This window comes from Eptesicus fuscus, chromosome 2 (assembly GCF_027574615.1).
Source record: "Eptesicus fuscus isolate TK198812 chromosome 2, DD_ASM_mEF_20220401, whole genome shotgun sequence".
In the NCBI taxonomy this organism is placed as follows: domain Eukaryota; kingdom Metazoa; phylum Chordata; class Mammalia; order Chiroptera; family Vespertilionidae; genus Eptesicus; species Eptesicus fuscus.
In genome coordinates, this window is record NC_072474.1 from 16,200,192 (window position 1) to 16,215,288 (window position 15,097).

The 15,097-nt window shown below is 40.5% G+C and overlaps 1 protein-coding gene across 1 annotated transcript in view; it reads left to right on the forward strand.

Moving 5' to 3' along the window:
• Positions 1-15,097, forward strand: part of LOC129151069 (putative coiled-coil domain-containing protein 144C) — a 62,054-nt gene that overhangs the window by 38,952 nt on the left and 8,005 nt on the right. The window contains exons 6-8 of the mRNA XM_054724699.1: positions 1,521-2,447; positions 6,228-6,389; positions 14,286-14,570. Coding sequence (XP_054580674.1) covers positions 1,521-2,447; positions 6,228-6,389; positions 14,286-14,570 — 1,374 coding nt within the window. The remainder of the gene's footprint in view (positions 1-1,520; positions 2,448-6,227; positions 6,390-14,285; positions 14,571-15,097) is intronic.

Consider the following 15,097-nt stretch of genomic DNA (forward strand, 5'->3'; position numbering starts at 1 on the left):
AAGATGCTCTGCCTCTTCCTGGCACTTTGAGCCAAAAGCGCTGGCAGGGACCTTTCCACTCGGTCTTGGTCTTTGGTCACTGCTGAGGTTTTCTGGACTCCCTAGGCCAGGGACAGCCAGGACCTTTGCCCCTGACTAACACCCTGCCTGGAGCCTGCCTGTGGTACCCCCAGCCTCGGGAATGTGTGGGGGTGTGGCTGGCCTGGGTACGGGGCCATGGTGGAATGAGGGAGTTGGCTAGCTGCCCCACCCTCAATTGGGGTGGGAAAAGTTGATCATGGGTGGTGCTGGGGGAGGGCCTGGGCAGGGCAGTCATCTTGTGATGCTGTTATAACATGAGGGTCAATTTGCATATTACCTCTTTATTACATAGGATGATATTGTTAATTCAAATCCATTTGTCTCTCACAGTCAAGTAGTGACATTCACAATAGCCTAATTCAAAGGGGGAGGCTTTTAATATTTTCTGTTGTTCATGTTTAATTAGAGTTATTAACCCTTTGCACGCGCTTGCTTTTTTCTCAATTCCTTTATTCTAATGCTAACCATGTCGAGTCACACTGGACATCTGAGTGCAAAAGGTTAATCTTTTACTTAAGTACATTCTGGGCTTGTGATGGTTTAGAAAAACCATTTCTAATTCTAAGACTTAAAATTCTCTTGTGATTTTTTTCACTTCAAAAATTCATCATATTATATTAAACTAGAGGCCTGGTGCATAAAATTAGTGCATGGGGGGAGTGTGTGTTTCTCAGCCCAGCCTGCATCCTTTCCAATCTGGACCCCTTGAGGGATGTTTGACTGCCCAGTGAGATCTGGCCTAATCGGGCAGTTAGACATCCCTCTCACAATACAGGACTGCTAGTTCCCAACCGCTCGCCTGCCTACCTGCTAGATTGCCCCTAACTGCTTCTGCTTGTCAGCCTGATCAGCCCGAAACCACTCCCCTGCCATACTGATTGGTGCCTAACTACTCCCCTGTGGACCTGATTGTCCCTAATTGCCCTCCCCTGCAGGCCTGGTCACCCCTAACTGCCCTACCCTGTCAGCCTGGTTGCCCATAACTGCCCTCCCCTGCAGACCCGGACAACCCCAACTTCCCTCCACTGCTGGCCCGGTAACCCCTAACTGCCCTTCCCTGCAGGCCTGGTCACCCCTAACTGCCAGCCCTGCTGTCCTGGTATCCCCAACTTCCCTCCCTTTCAGACCTGGTTCTTCCCAACTGCCCTCTCCTGCTGGCCATCTTCTGGTGGCCATTTTGTGTCCACATGGGGGTGGCCATCTTGTGTATTGGAGTGATGGTCAATTTGCATATCACCTCTTTATTATATAGGATTTTCAAACTTTGGAGAATTTATGCTTGTATAAAGTTAGAGGTTTGGATCCAACTCTATTTTTTCCAGTGGGATATCCAGTTATTGCAACTTTTTATTATAAAAATAGGTTCTTCTTTATTTGCAGAGGCTATTGTGACATGTCATTTCAATGTTTTAGCTAAAAGTCTCCTTTGTGTTACTTAGGTTTCTGAGAGTTCTGACAAAGAAAAAAGTTTATTGCATGAAAACCGCATGTTGTGGGATGAAATTGCCCAGCTAAAACTGGAAATAGATGCAGTAAAAACTCAGACCCAGGAAATGGGAAAAAAGTATTTTGAGGACATTGCAATTTTCAAAGAAAATAATGACCTTCTTCATAAGACAATAAGAGAAACAGCATTTCAACACAATGCACAGCTTGAAGTTCTGAGAGCTGAGCTTATAAAGCTAAACTGTAAACTGGAGGATGAACAACAAAACAGAGGAAGACTGGAAGCAGAAATTGAATCATACCGGTCTAGACTGGCTACCGCTGTCCAGGATCATGAGCATTGTCAGACATCAAAAAGAGACCTACAACTTGCTTTCCAGAGAGCAAGAGATGAATGGTTTTGTTCATGGGACAAAATAAATTTTGATATGTCTAACCTAAAACAAAGCAATGAGATTCTTTCTCAACAACTTTCTAAAATGGAAAGTAAAAGCAATAACTTAGAAATTAAGCTTCATCGCACAAGAAATGTTGTCAAAGAAAGGATATTGGCTTTAGAAAGAGATCTCAGTCAAAAACAGTGTCAAAAGGAGAAAACTGAACACATGTATCAAGAGGAACAAGGCAAAGTGGATAAAGACGTTGGAAAGCCGGAGTCCTTACAGGAGAGGCTATCTCACCTCCATAGTGAAAATATGCTGCTTCACCAGCAACTGGACCAGGCTCACAGCAAAGCTGACAGGGAAGAAAAGACAGCAATTCACATCCAAGATCAGATTCAGGATAAAATAAATATATTTAAAGATGAAAGTGTAAATCAAATTCTTAACCTGAAGGAAAATATTAATGAGTTAATCAACGAATGGCATCATTTTAAAGAAAAAATGCATCGGTATGAAAATGATAATATAGAAAGAGATGTAAGTATCCAGACAAATAAATATTTTTGAGGTTTCCTAAGAGAAATTTCAAAGTAACACTTGATGATGGCTAAATGTTGAATCTAGTTGAATATTAAAAACATATAGATTATAAATATGTTTGCTCTATCACCTTAAAATCAGACATTGTATCCAACAAATGAACATTGGACCTAAGAGGTTATTTTTTCCCTGAGTACTTATTACTCTTATATTTCAAAAATATATTTTATTGATTTTTTTACTGAAAAGAAAGGAGATGGATAGAGTTAGAAACTTCGATGGGAGAGAAACATCGATCAGCTGCCTCCTGCACACATCCCACTGGGGATGTGCCCATAACCAAGGTACAAGTCCTTGACCGGATTCGAACCTGGGACCCTTCAGTCCGCATGCCGATGCTCTATACACTGAGCCAAACCGGTCAGGGAATTACCCTTATTTTTAATATAATTTATTTAATTATAAGTTTAGAATTCATTTTCAATAATGGCTGCAAATTTTCTGATAATGTAACCACAAGTTCTGAGGGAGCAGGCTCTGTCCCTCATGGTTCACTGCTACCATATCCCCAGTGTCTACTACTCGAAAGGTGTGCAATGCATATGTGTGGGAACAAAGTATAACCCTGTAGTGACTTCACTGCTAAGAATCTGCTATTCCAGAGGCAATCTAGACTTGCCTGTAAAAAGATTTTCCTACAGATGGAAACTTTGAAAGCTACAGAAAATACGACCATCTGCCATAGAACACATTATCTTTGAAAAGGGTGTGGGTTTTTCATTCTTAATATAAGCTCAAATATAAGAAACGGTCTCTGATAAATTCTCCTTGAGGTATTCCTTCCACAAAAACTCTTGGGCCCTGGGAAGTTAATTTGAAATCCGTCAACAGTCTGATTTGCTTTAGCACCCTGTGTGGCAGTATTCCCAGGGTGTTCCTTAGTTCTGGCTACGGCTCTGGAAAAACAGAGCCCAACCAGTACCTCCAGGCCCCAGAGGGCACTGAGCTGGTACTGAGAACAGCTGGGAGCTCTCACTAACTGGATGTATTTTGGCTCCGTTTGGGTCCTCTTTCTTTCTTTTTCTTTTTTGTTTGTTAATCTTCATCAGAGGATATTTTTTTCCCATTGCTTTTTAGAGAGAGTAGAAGGCAGGGAGAATGGGGGGGGGCAGAGAAAGAAATAGAGAGAGAGAGAGTGAGAGAGAGAGAGAGAGAGAGAGAGAGAGAAAACATTGATGTGAGAGAGACACATTGATTGGTTGCTTCCCACATGTGCAGCAACTGGGGCCAGGAATTGAACCGGCAATCCATGTACATGCCCTTGACTGGGAATCAAACTCGTGACCCTTTGGTGTGTGGGCAGACACTGACACTGAGCCAACGGCCAGGGATGTGTGCTCTTCCTTAATTCTATTTCTATTCTTTTTTACATTGCTATTGCTTCCCTCCCTTTAAGCTTCTTCCTCTGGACTTGACTCCTCCTTGGCTCCCTATAGATTCCCCTTCCTAAAGCTGGTTTTGGTCCTTGGCTTCCCATCATCCACCCACCTCATCACTAATGATCCCTACTTAGATCTATGCCAGACTTCCTGAATGCTCAGCTCTACTTACTGTCTTCATGACTAAGCATAAAGTAATCAGCACCTGAGTGTCCTTCCCACCACACTGCATCTCTCAGCCTTTGACAAGCACAAGCATGTCCCAGAGGCTCCTTTATCTCTCTATCTGATCAGTGTTCTCCAAAGGTCTCTGTCATCAAGTTCCTTCCTCTCTATTTCCATCACCAGCATCTTGTCCCAGTTTCTGGTCATGTCACACCTGAAACACCAGTTGCTCAGGGAAGGCAAACCATGAGCTGTGGGCCAAATCCAACCATCCTCCCGGAACCCCAGACCTCAGGCTGCTACAGCGCCTGCTTCCTGCTAACCCCTGGTGAGCCTCTGATCTGGGTACAGGGCTCCTTGGGGTGATTTGTAAAGTAGGAATTTCCAATGTGCCTCGCAGACCTCCAACAGCGAGGTCTGGTGAGGCAGTTAGGGACACTGGAGGGGGAGGCTCAAAGATAAGTGATGCATGCTGCTGCCATCAGCTCACCCTCCTCCTCATGCTGCTGTGTTCACCTGGTGCCTGAGTCCCCTGGCCGGCCCTGACCACAGCCCAGAAGCTCCGCAGCATTCGGCTCTGGCCACTGCAGGGAGCAGACAGCCCTGGCAGCGGGGAGGCTGTGCCTGAGAGGTGTTTTGTTTTGAGTAAAGACTGTGAATTGCCCATGAATCTTTAAGAGGTTAAGTTATAGAATGTTAACAGATATAGATTGATATTAATAAGTTAGTTTTATACTGACATCATAATAATTTTAATGTTTCTGTCCCCACATTTTAATACCGTTAGAAACCAAGGAAATGGAAATGCTTTACCTAAACTGAGTATTTTGAAATTTAGATTCAATTAATTTCAGATTTCCCAGATGAACTGAAGTTTAGATGCTGTATCTCATAGTACCTGTCCTCAATAGAATCTGATACATTTCAGTTGGTATAAGGTATTTTTATTCATGCCAATTTGAGTTAAATTTCAAAATATTTCAGACTAAAATAATATATTCATATGATCTCTCAACCCTTTTAAAGGCATCTACTTAAATCATCATTTGAGACAAATGTGATGAGTTTTAGCAACTCTACTTGATTTAATCTTTCCACTACAAGTTCCAGTTTTCTTTGAATATTTTTACAAATAATTTGCTCATATTTCTCATTTCAAGGCCTAATTACTATCATTTGGAGATAAGTTTGCCCAACACAGAGAGAATTGTAGCTCTCTGTCATTTACTCATTTGGCATTGGATCTCCATTTCAGACGAGGGAGGAGTGGCAGGGTTTATGTGTAGCAGGGAGGCAGGTGAAAGCCTGGTCAGCTAGGGCCTTGAAGGCCATTGGAATGACTTCAGTTTTCTTCTAAGATAGGAACCTATTGGAGGATTTGAACAGGGGATTGAATTAGTGACGTTAATTAAAGACTCTAGTGAAAAATAAATAAAAAGAGAAAATGTTCCACAATATTGAATTTACTTCCACTTGACCCACCTACATGCTCTGTTCTCTTTGAGACATCAGTAGATATAAAGCTTTGAGATTCATTCTTGCAGGGGTGGGGCCAGAGAATGGGGCTGAGTCAGCTGTCTAAATAACCTACTACTGATTAGGCAGAAGCATTACATTTTCTGTGTCTTTAACCTGATAAAGCAAAAGCAAACAGGAGTATGTCCATATGAGGAAAAGAAGGTGAATTGATGTAGGTGGTGATATTTTTCCAGTTACATATTATAACTAGAGGCTCAATGCATGAAATTCATGCAAGAATAGGCCTTCCTTCCCTGGCTGCCAGCACCAGCTTCCCTCTGGCACCTTGGACCCAGGCTTCCCTCCCTCCAGCTGCAGGCAGGCACCTGGGACCTGGGTTTTCCTGGCAGCCTCGGCTTCATCCTGTAGGACATCCAGTCTAATTAGCATATTACATACACTTTTACCATGGTAGATAATAATATATGACTCTAACAAAGTACATCCAGGGTGGGGCAAAAAGTAGGTTTATAGTTGTTTGTAGAGAGAATAATACAATAATTACTCAATAACAATATAAGAATAAACTCTGTGTTTCCCATACTCACAAATGTAAACCTTTTGCCCAATTCTTTATGTGAAGTTATACAGTATATTATTAACATAATTTTATAATAATGTGATTTATAAGTCAGTAACAGAAATGTCTCACTAGGCCACTGTAAGACAACTTCAAGAAGAACTGGCGGTTGTGAGACCACTTCAACAAAAAATATCTATGATAGAGGCTTCACTGGAGGTTAAATCGCATCATCCTGTGCTTTCACAAGATAAGACACATGACTTAAAGAAAGAACTAGATCAAAGAAGAAGTCAAGTATGTATGAAATTTAACCTGTCATCAGTTAATCTATAGCTGGTTAAATAATATAGAGTGTTTTAGGATACTACTTTTCATGGACAACTTTCTTTTGTATTTTCATTGTGATTAATTTATTATAATATCATCTTTATAGTTAACTTATTTCTTAAACACTAGCTATTATTCTGTCATTTGTATTTTATGTTTTTTTCTTATCATATATACCCTTAGGAAAGTTGACAATTATGCATCATTCTTCATAAAAGTCAGGAGGGTTTTTTTTCTTACTAAATAATAGATTTAGTGACATCTCCATTATCATGATGAGGCAGCCAGACAAAATCAGAGGATAATGCGTAATGGAAAGTTCTTTTCTTCACTTTGGTGAATGGATATTCAATAGATTTCAGAATAATTTGTACGGGAAGATCATTTTACAAACCAGTTGAAATAGGCATATCCTTCATTTTCTCTCACTTGGAAATATTATGAAAGCATGGAAATGTTCAGATCATTGTAATATGTACATCCACCACCAACAATTAAGGAAATTAAATCTAGATCCACTAATAGATATATTTTTAAAAACTGTACTGATATAATTCACACATTGTACAATTTGCGTATTTAAATTATACAATTCAATATTTTAAACATATTCAAAGAGTTGTGCATCTATCACTGCAGTCAATTACAGAATATTTTTATCACTCCAAAGCAAACTCCATACTACTTAGCAGTCACTACCAGCTCCTCATCGTGCCCTGCACCAGGCAAAAACCAGTCTCATTTCTGTCTTTATCGATTAGCCTATTCTGGATGTTTCATATACATGCAACCACACAAATTAAAGTCCTTTGTGCCTGGCTTCTTTCACTTAATGTCATCTATTGACGATTGTCCACATCATGGCACATGACAATATTTTATTTATTTATTTTTATTGCCAAACAATACTTCATCGTGTGGCTCTTCCACTTATTAAACCATAAATTGATGGAACTTTGTATTGTTTTCACTTTTTGGCTTTTAGTAAATCAACTATGAGCACTATTGTACAAATCATTTTGTGAATATAAGTTTTTTCTTTTCTTACCATTGGATTTTTATCCTCTGAGATAACTGGGCTGATTTCAACATCTATCAGCCTTTACCCAAGCTGTCCATTCTGTCTTTTCAGTTTCTGTCCCTCATGTTTAATCCTATATCTATTCGGACCTGGCTCCTAATCTCCCTTCCATGAACCGTTCTCTGTTCCAACTCTCATTGACCTCATTCATTTCAGCACTTGTCATCTCGGCTCTGCAGAATACTTTAGCCCTTAATTTCCCATTGTCTTAATTTTCTTCACAAGAGATAATCTTGTCTTTCTGTGTATTACTTTGTCTGTGGGGCATATTATTTGATACTAGAGGCCTGGTGCACAAAATTCAGGAAAGAGTAGTCCTTCCTTCCCTGGACGCTGGCACCAGCTTCCCTCCATCACCTGGGACCCGGGCTTCCTTCCTCCAGCCACCAGAAGGCACCTGGGACCTGGGCTAGCTTCCTTCCGGCCACCAGCAGGCACCTGGGACCTGGACTTCCCTCCAGCCCCAGATTTATCCAAAAGGACGTCCAGAATGATGTCTGCAAGGACATCCAGTCTAATTAGCATATTAACCTTTTATTCTTATAGATAAGGGTACCTATCTTTGTATAAATTGAACATATGTGAGCTTAGCTATTGTTAGGATACAATTGAAAACTTTATATCACTGACAGTCTTGGAATTCAAACCCAGATATTTGATCAACACAATGTTGAGGTACAGAATTTAAATTGGCAAGAAGAAGATAACTCTAGATTTCCCAAGCCTTCAAACAATATAGTTGAGTATACATGTGAAAAGAACTTCAGAAGATTTTTTTAGGTCAGGTCTCTATGAAATAAGAAATTATTATTGAAGATGGTGGCATAGGTAAACACCTAAACTGCAGCCTTGCACAACAATTTCAAAAATACAACTAAAAGACAAAACGGACATCATCCAGATCCATAGGAAAGCTGGCTGTCTGGAAATCCTATAACTAGAAGGAAAGAGAAAACCATGAGGAAAATCAGAGGAGCTGTAAAAGACTGAGGTACGGAGACACGGGCATGCAGCGTGTGCGTATGAAGAGGACGGAGCCGGAGAAGACGGGCGGCTGAGTGACTGGCTGGCGTTCTCTAGCAGGAAGGAGATAAAAGCTCCAGACTGCGCTGAACCCCAGCTCTGACTGCACTGAACCCCAGTACTGGGCGAGACCCTGGGGACCTAGGCTCATACTGGGGAATCTGGGCTGTAAGGCGGAAACTCAGGGGAGTGGCGAAAGGCAGAGCTTCAGGGTGCGCACGTGAATGCGTGCAGAGGACGGACTGTTGAGTGTGCCACAGGATTGGTCTAGCGGGAAGGAGACAAAAGCTCCGGACTGCGCTGAACCCCATTTCCAACTGCACTGAACCCCAATTCTGGGCGAAAATCTGGGAATCCAGATTCATTGGGGGAGAGACTAGACTGTTTGGCAGCGGGTGAAATTCAAGGGCGCCTTTCTCTCAGAGGTGCTTGCAGCGAGTACCCAGGGACACTGAGACCCAGGAACCTCATAGGGCGGGGCTAACAGGAAGGCCAAGGCTGTAGGCTCCACCCTGAAGCTCCACCCCATGCAAGCTGAGCACAGAGGCTTTTACAATGTTGCAAGACTAGTCAAATAAGGCTGTCTCCCAGCGTAGACACAGCTGATCCTACAAAGCTACCCTACCAACTCGGGGAAGCAGCGAAAATGGGGAGACAAAGAAACAGATCACAAACCAAAGAAATGGAGGAAAACAAATGACTAGACATAGAGTTCAAAACCACAGTTATAAGGTTTTTCAAGAATTTCCTAGAAAAGGCCGATTTATTCAATGAGACCCTCGAGGATATGCGAGAGACCCTCGAGGATATGAAAAAGGACCAACTAGAAATTAAACATACACTGACTGAAATAAAAAATTTTATACAGACACCCAAAAGCATACTAGAGGAACACAAGAATCAAGTCAAAGATTTAAAATACAAAGAAGCAAAAATAACTCAACTGGAAAAGCTAAAAGAAAAAAGAATCCAAAAATTTGAAGATAGTGTAAGAAGCCTCTGGGACAACTTCAAGCATACCAACATCAGAATTATGGGGGTGCCAGAAGAAGAGAGAGAGCAAGATACTGAAAACCTATTTGGAGAAATAATGACTGAAAATTTCCCCCACCTGGTGAAAGAAATAGTTCAGGAAGCACACAGAACCCCAATCAAAAGGAATCCAAAGAGGACCACACCAAGACACATCATGATTAAAATGCCAAGAACAAAAGACAAAGAGAGACTATTAAAAGCAGCAAGAGAAAAACAGTTAGTTACCTACAAGAGAGCACCCATACGACTGTCAGCTGATTTCTCAACAGAAACTATGCAAGCCAAATGAGAGTGACAAGAAATATACAAAGTGATGAATAGCAAGAACCTACAACCTGGAGTACCCTACCCAGCAAAGCTATCATTCAGAATTGAAGGTCAGACTAAGAGCTTCACAGATAAGAAAAAGCTAAAGCAGTTCATCACCACCAAATCAGTATTATATGAAATGCTGAAAGGTATTCTGTAAGAAGAGGAAGAAGAAGAAAAAGGTAAAGATAAAAATTATGAACAACAAGTACATATCTATCAACAAGTGAATCTAAAAATCAAGTGAATAAAAATCTGATGAACAGAATAAACTGGTGAATATAATAGAATCAGGGGCATATAAAGGGAATGGACTGACAATTCTCAGGGGGAAAGAGGTGTGGGGAGTGCGGAAATAGACTAGACAAAAATCGTACACATATGGATGAGGACAGTGGGGGGGGGGGTAAGGGCAGAGGGTGGGGTGGGAACCAGGTGGAGGGGAGCTATGGGGGAAAAAAAGAGGAACAATTGTAATACCTGAACAATAAAGATGTAATAAATAAACAAATAAATAAATAAGGGCAAATAATTGATAATCTGACACTTGCAAAAAACATTTGCATTATAAGAGAAAAACAAGACAGAGAATGCTGGTCAACATCTTAAGGGTGAAGGTGCCCCCAAACTCAGAACATAGAAGTAGTACACTCAAACTAACACCAATTAGAATCAACACAAAATGGACAGGATTCGATATCTACTAGGGCGATCCATGTCACTCATGGTTTATGAGTGTGTGGTTGAGGACATTGTTTATGAGGAGCAAGAAGGGAGAAAGAAAAGTACAGATGACCTCAGTAAAGAGGTCAAGGCCAGAAATGTTGATTAGGGAAACTGGTTTGAAGTGTTGAGATTTAAGGATCTCTGAGAGAATTTTAAGAAAGGAATAGACTGCTTTCTGGAAGTATCGTTCTATTTGGCTTGGTAGTTCCATTTGTTCATTAAATTCCACATATGAGTGAAATCATATGGGACTTATCTGCTTGTGATGGTGTTGGTGTTGGGGGTGGTGTAGGGATGGAACAAAAACGAGAAAAAATTAGAGAGGACTCATTGACATGGACAACAGTGTGGTGATTTCCAGGTGTGTGAGGGGGTTGGGTGGAGATGGAAGTGGCCATAGAGGGGATACATCGTGATGGAAAGGAAATAAAAAAGAAGTGAGGTAGAAAAGAAATGAAGAATAAAAAAATAAAATTGTGAACCTGGGCGATGAACCTATGGAGGGCCAATATAATATTCTATCTTCTTTTTTTGTTTTGTTAGAAATGTTCTATCCCAAAAGGTGAAAAAAACACACCCTATTGTCTTAGGTGCCCACTGTCTCTATCCGCTGCTGGACCTGAGCTCCCCTAATTTATTCTTCAGAGTATTCCTCTTCTGCGTATGTCTGGGACTTGATCCTATCAGCTTTCTGTCTTTTAGGGATTCTTAGTTTGAGGCTGTTATCTTTCTGAAATTCCTCATAATTTATATTGTATTGATTATACACTTATTTGTTTATGCTAAATACATAATCTCTAGCCCTTACCTTTAGCTTAAATATTCAAAACAAAGGTCATAAAATTATAAAACCAGGTATTGAGTTCCTTAAACTTGTTGCATCTCCCTTCAAGCTCAATGTAGTTCTAGTCCATGGCATGCAACAGGGTGAAGAAAAATAAACATGCTACCACTTCCTTCCCCCAAAACTAAGAAAAAATAAAAATAAGTAAATAGAAAAGGAATAGACAAAGTGGAAGACTGTACATCATGGTTACTGTTTAGAAATGAACTGCGGTTGTAGGACCAGAGGAGAGTGTGTATGTGGTCATTGTTATTTTATTTTATATATATATAGTATATTTTATTACAGAGAGAAAAAAGGAGGGAGGGAGGGGGAGAAAGAGAGAGAAACAGAGAGAGAGAGAGAGAGAGAGAGAGAGAGAGAGAGAGAGAGAGAGAGAGAAACATCAATGATTCATTGATAGGCTGTCTCCTACATGCCCCCTATTGGGGATTGAGCCTGCAACCCAGGAATGTGCCTTTGACCTGAATCAAACCCTGGACCCTTCAGTCTGCAGGCTGATGCTCTATCCTCTCACCCAAACCAGCTAGGGCTGAAATCTCAAAAATTTAAAGCTAGTTTGTTTCCTATGGAGAAACACTGTGGTATAACATAAGCAACCTTGAAGTAAGCGAGAGGAGAAATTGTACTTAAATGGTGCCAAAAGGCATTGCAGTTGTTTTGCCACTGAGCTTTAAAATGATTTCATAATCCTCTCTGTTTCCTCACTGAGGAAAGGAAAGCTTAGTCCTAACCTTGGAGTGCTTCTCTGTGGCCCTTGGCTGTTCCCTCTGGACTTTGCTCTGTCCTTTTCATAAGAAATGGCCTGTGCTTGCAGCTCTTTTTGCAGCCTGCTTCCTCTCTGTGGAACAACTAAGGCCCACGGGTTCTTTTGATTGTGTACTGTCCGGGTCTCCCTTAAAGAGGCTGAGCTAGCAGGCAGGGTTTCTCCTACTACCATTCTCTTAGAAGCTTTGAGGGTCCAGTGAATTTTATTGGGGTTCATGGCGTTAGAAAAGCCACCTCACAACTTGTTTTCAGGTAAGGTCTTCACCTTGGGCTTCCTGGAGGTGTTGTAGGACAGTGCCTTTAAAAAGCTTACGTTCCGAAAATCCTTGAGGCACCACTTAAATGCTTCTGAGGTCTTAAGGGTTTTATAAGTCTTGGCTTCATCCTTAGACCATGGTTTCCTGGACACCTTGGATCTGATGTTAGCCCAGAAGCCATTTCTTTATTTAACATTATTTGACAATTGGACATGTGGGAGAAGGTATAAACAGGAAATGGATCTTAGAAACCCATAGATCTGTGTTCTTTTTTATTTAACTGTCCTTCTTCAGCTGATCTTTCTCTTTGATTTCACGTTCAGCTGCTTCCTAGTGAGAATCCCTGTCATCTCGTTTCAGTGTCACTGTGCTCACTTTCCCAGAAGCCCGTGGTGTCAGTCTCCTCAGGGGCCATCAGGCTCCACTCATCCTTTCTTGGAGGCCCTTTTGGCTTTCATTGTCACACTTCTCTGCATTATGTCGGGTTCCCCCTGCCTCCTGTTCAAAGGGACTCCCACACGTGTGTGTGTTTCTTTTTAGTGTCAGCACCCTATTTTTAATGTCAGTATCTGTGCCAGTTACTTATTGCTGCTTAATAACCACCTCCAAACCTCGTGTCTTAGAGCAGCATTTACTTGTTCACAAATCTGCAGTGAGGCCAGCTCATTTCTCTCCCACTTACCACCAGCTGGGATGACCTGAAGCTGGGAAGTGGAATCATCCAAAGGCTTGTTCGTTCACGGGTTTGTCAGGTGCAGCGGGCTTTTGGCTGGGACGTTCGCTAGGGCAGCTCAGCTGGACACCTGTATGAGGACTGACCACGTGGCCTGGGCTGCTTTGTTCTTCACAACATTGTGGCTGGGTTCCCAGGGTGAGCTTTCCTGGGGAGAGGGTCAGATGGCACCAGACATAGCAGGCACACAGCAGTCACCATATCCTAGTCACCAGAACCCAGTTAGCCCTCAGACCAGCTCCTATTTCATGGACAAGTGCCAAACAATGTGGAGACGTGCTTCAAAAACTCGGCATTCCTCACCTTGTCTTACCAAATAACCATTGTATCTGAAGGAAAGTAGTTCTTCCCAAGTCATGATCACTGACATTCAGGCAAGTTTGTTGTTGATGATGATGATGTTGTTTTTGTTTAGTGTGTTCTCTTATTTTATGGGAAGTAACAGAGAATTTCAAGATAGGACTTTTGGATTAAGCCACCATACCCATTATTTTTTTATTCTAAAAAAATGTAGGGCTCATCTCGCTAAACTTTTACAGTGAGAGATGTAATGCAGGGAATCATTTCTTTTTGGAATGCAATTCAAATTAGCATCAAACCTTTGTAGTTCAGTAAAAGATGTATGGCATTAGAGTCTATATTTAAAGATTCATTAATTAGTTTCATTTTGAAAGTCTTACTTTTGGAGGCGCTTGTTGACTAAGTCCTGAATACCTCAATATGATATCCCTAAGACATTTTTTTTTTAAAGATTATGAAGTGTTAAGATGGGAGAAGAGGTAAGAGTCTTTCTACCAGGAGCAATGTGTAGTCATTTTGTGGAAGAAAGACATGAAAAAGTCATAGAAAAAAGAGTCTAAAATCAAGTGCAGAAGAGATATTGTGTGGCAAAGATGACAACAGTAAATATATTTTTATGACGCCTGGTTGTTTTTACTTTGGTCTTGATTCTGAGCAATTTAAGGTTTCACATTCTAAGACCCTACCAGAGTATAGGAAACATTTTATTGCAACTGAATTCATTTCAAAATTTCATACTGGTGTCCACACTTTCATAACCAAACTATATATTTTTTTATTCATGCAGAATGATGAGCTTATAGCAAAACTGCAACCTTCTTCTTCAAAATGTATACGTCTGGATAAAGAAAAGGCACCTCAACAGGAGTTATCAGTGGAAGCACTTCTAAAGAGACGTGAAGAACTAAAGGATAGAGTAAAGAAGGCGAAACAAGAAGCAATAAACCTCAGAACACATATGGAAACGAATATGGTAGAATCCTGTGAAATAGAAGAGTATAAAAAGAAGACTGAAGAAAGAGCAAGAAGGGATATAGCAGACACAATAGAAAAAGTCAATTCACTTTTAAAGGTTAATTTATTGATTTAATGTGCTTTAATTCATTTCACTGCAAATTACTTTTTGGATAAATACAGTATTTTTGCCTTTCCTCTACTTCCTTTAATAGCAATTTATTTTGTAGATTTCTGGAAGGAACGTGGCGTTTGTTTTTCCTTTTCAGTATTTTAGATTCCAACATTATCACTAACTTGATCTTTCCAAATGATTTTTAGTAGAGGATCATTTTAGTTTTAAGACTAGTTGATGTAAAATAAGACTATTAGGAAGAAAAGGTAAAAACCGTGATTTTAAAATTGTACCATACACTTGAATTAAGTTACATTTTTAACTTTTAATATCTTATACCAATTCTATTATTCTTTGAATTATCAGATTATAGGAGTACTAACAGAAGAATGATTAACTTTATAATTCAGAATTAATTCAGTAGACATTGATGATAAATATAATAAATTTCAGCTTTTTGACATTTAAAGCTGATCTCTGAGTTGATGACTCAAAACCAAAGAAAACAAATATAAGTGTTCAGGCTATAC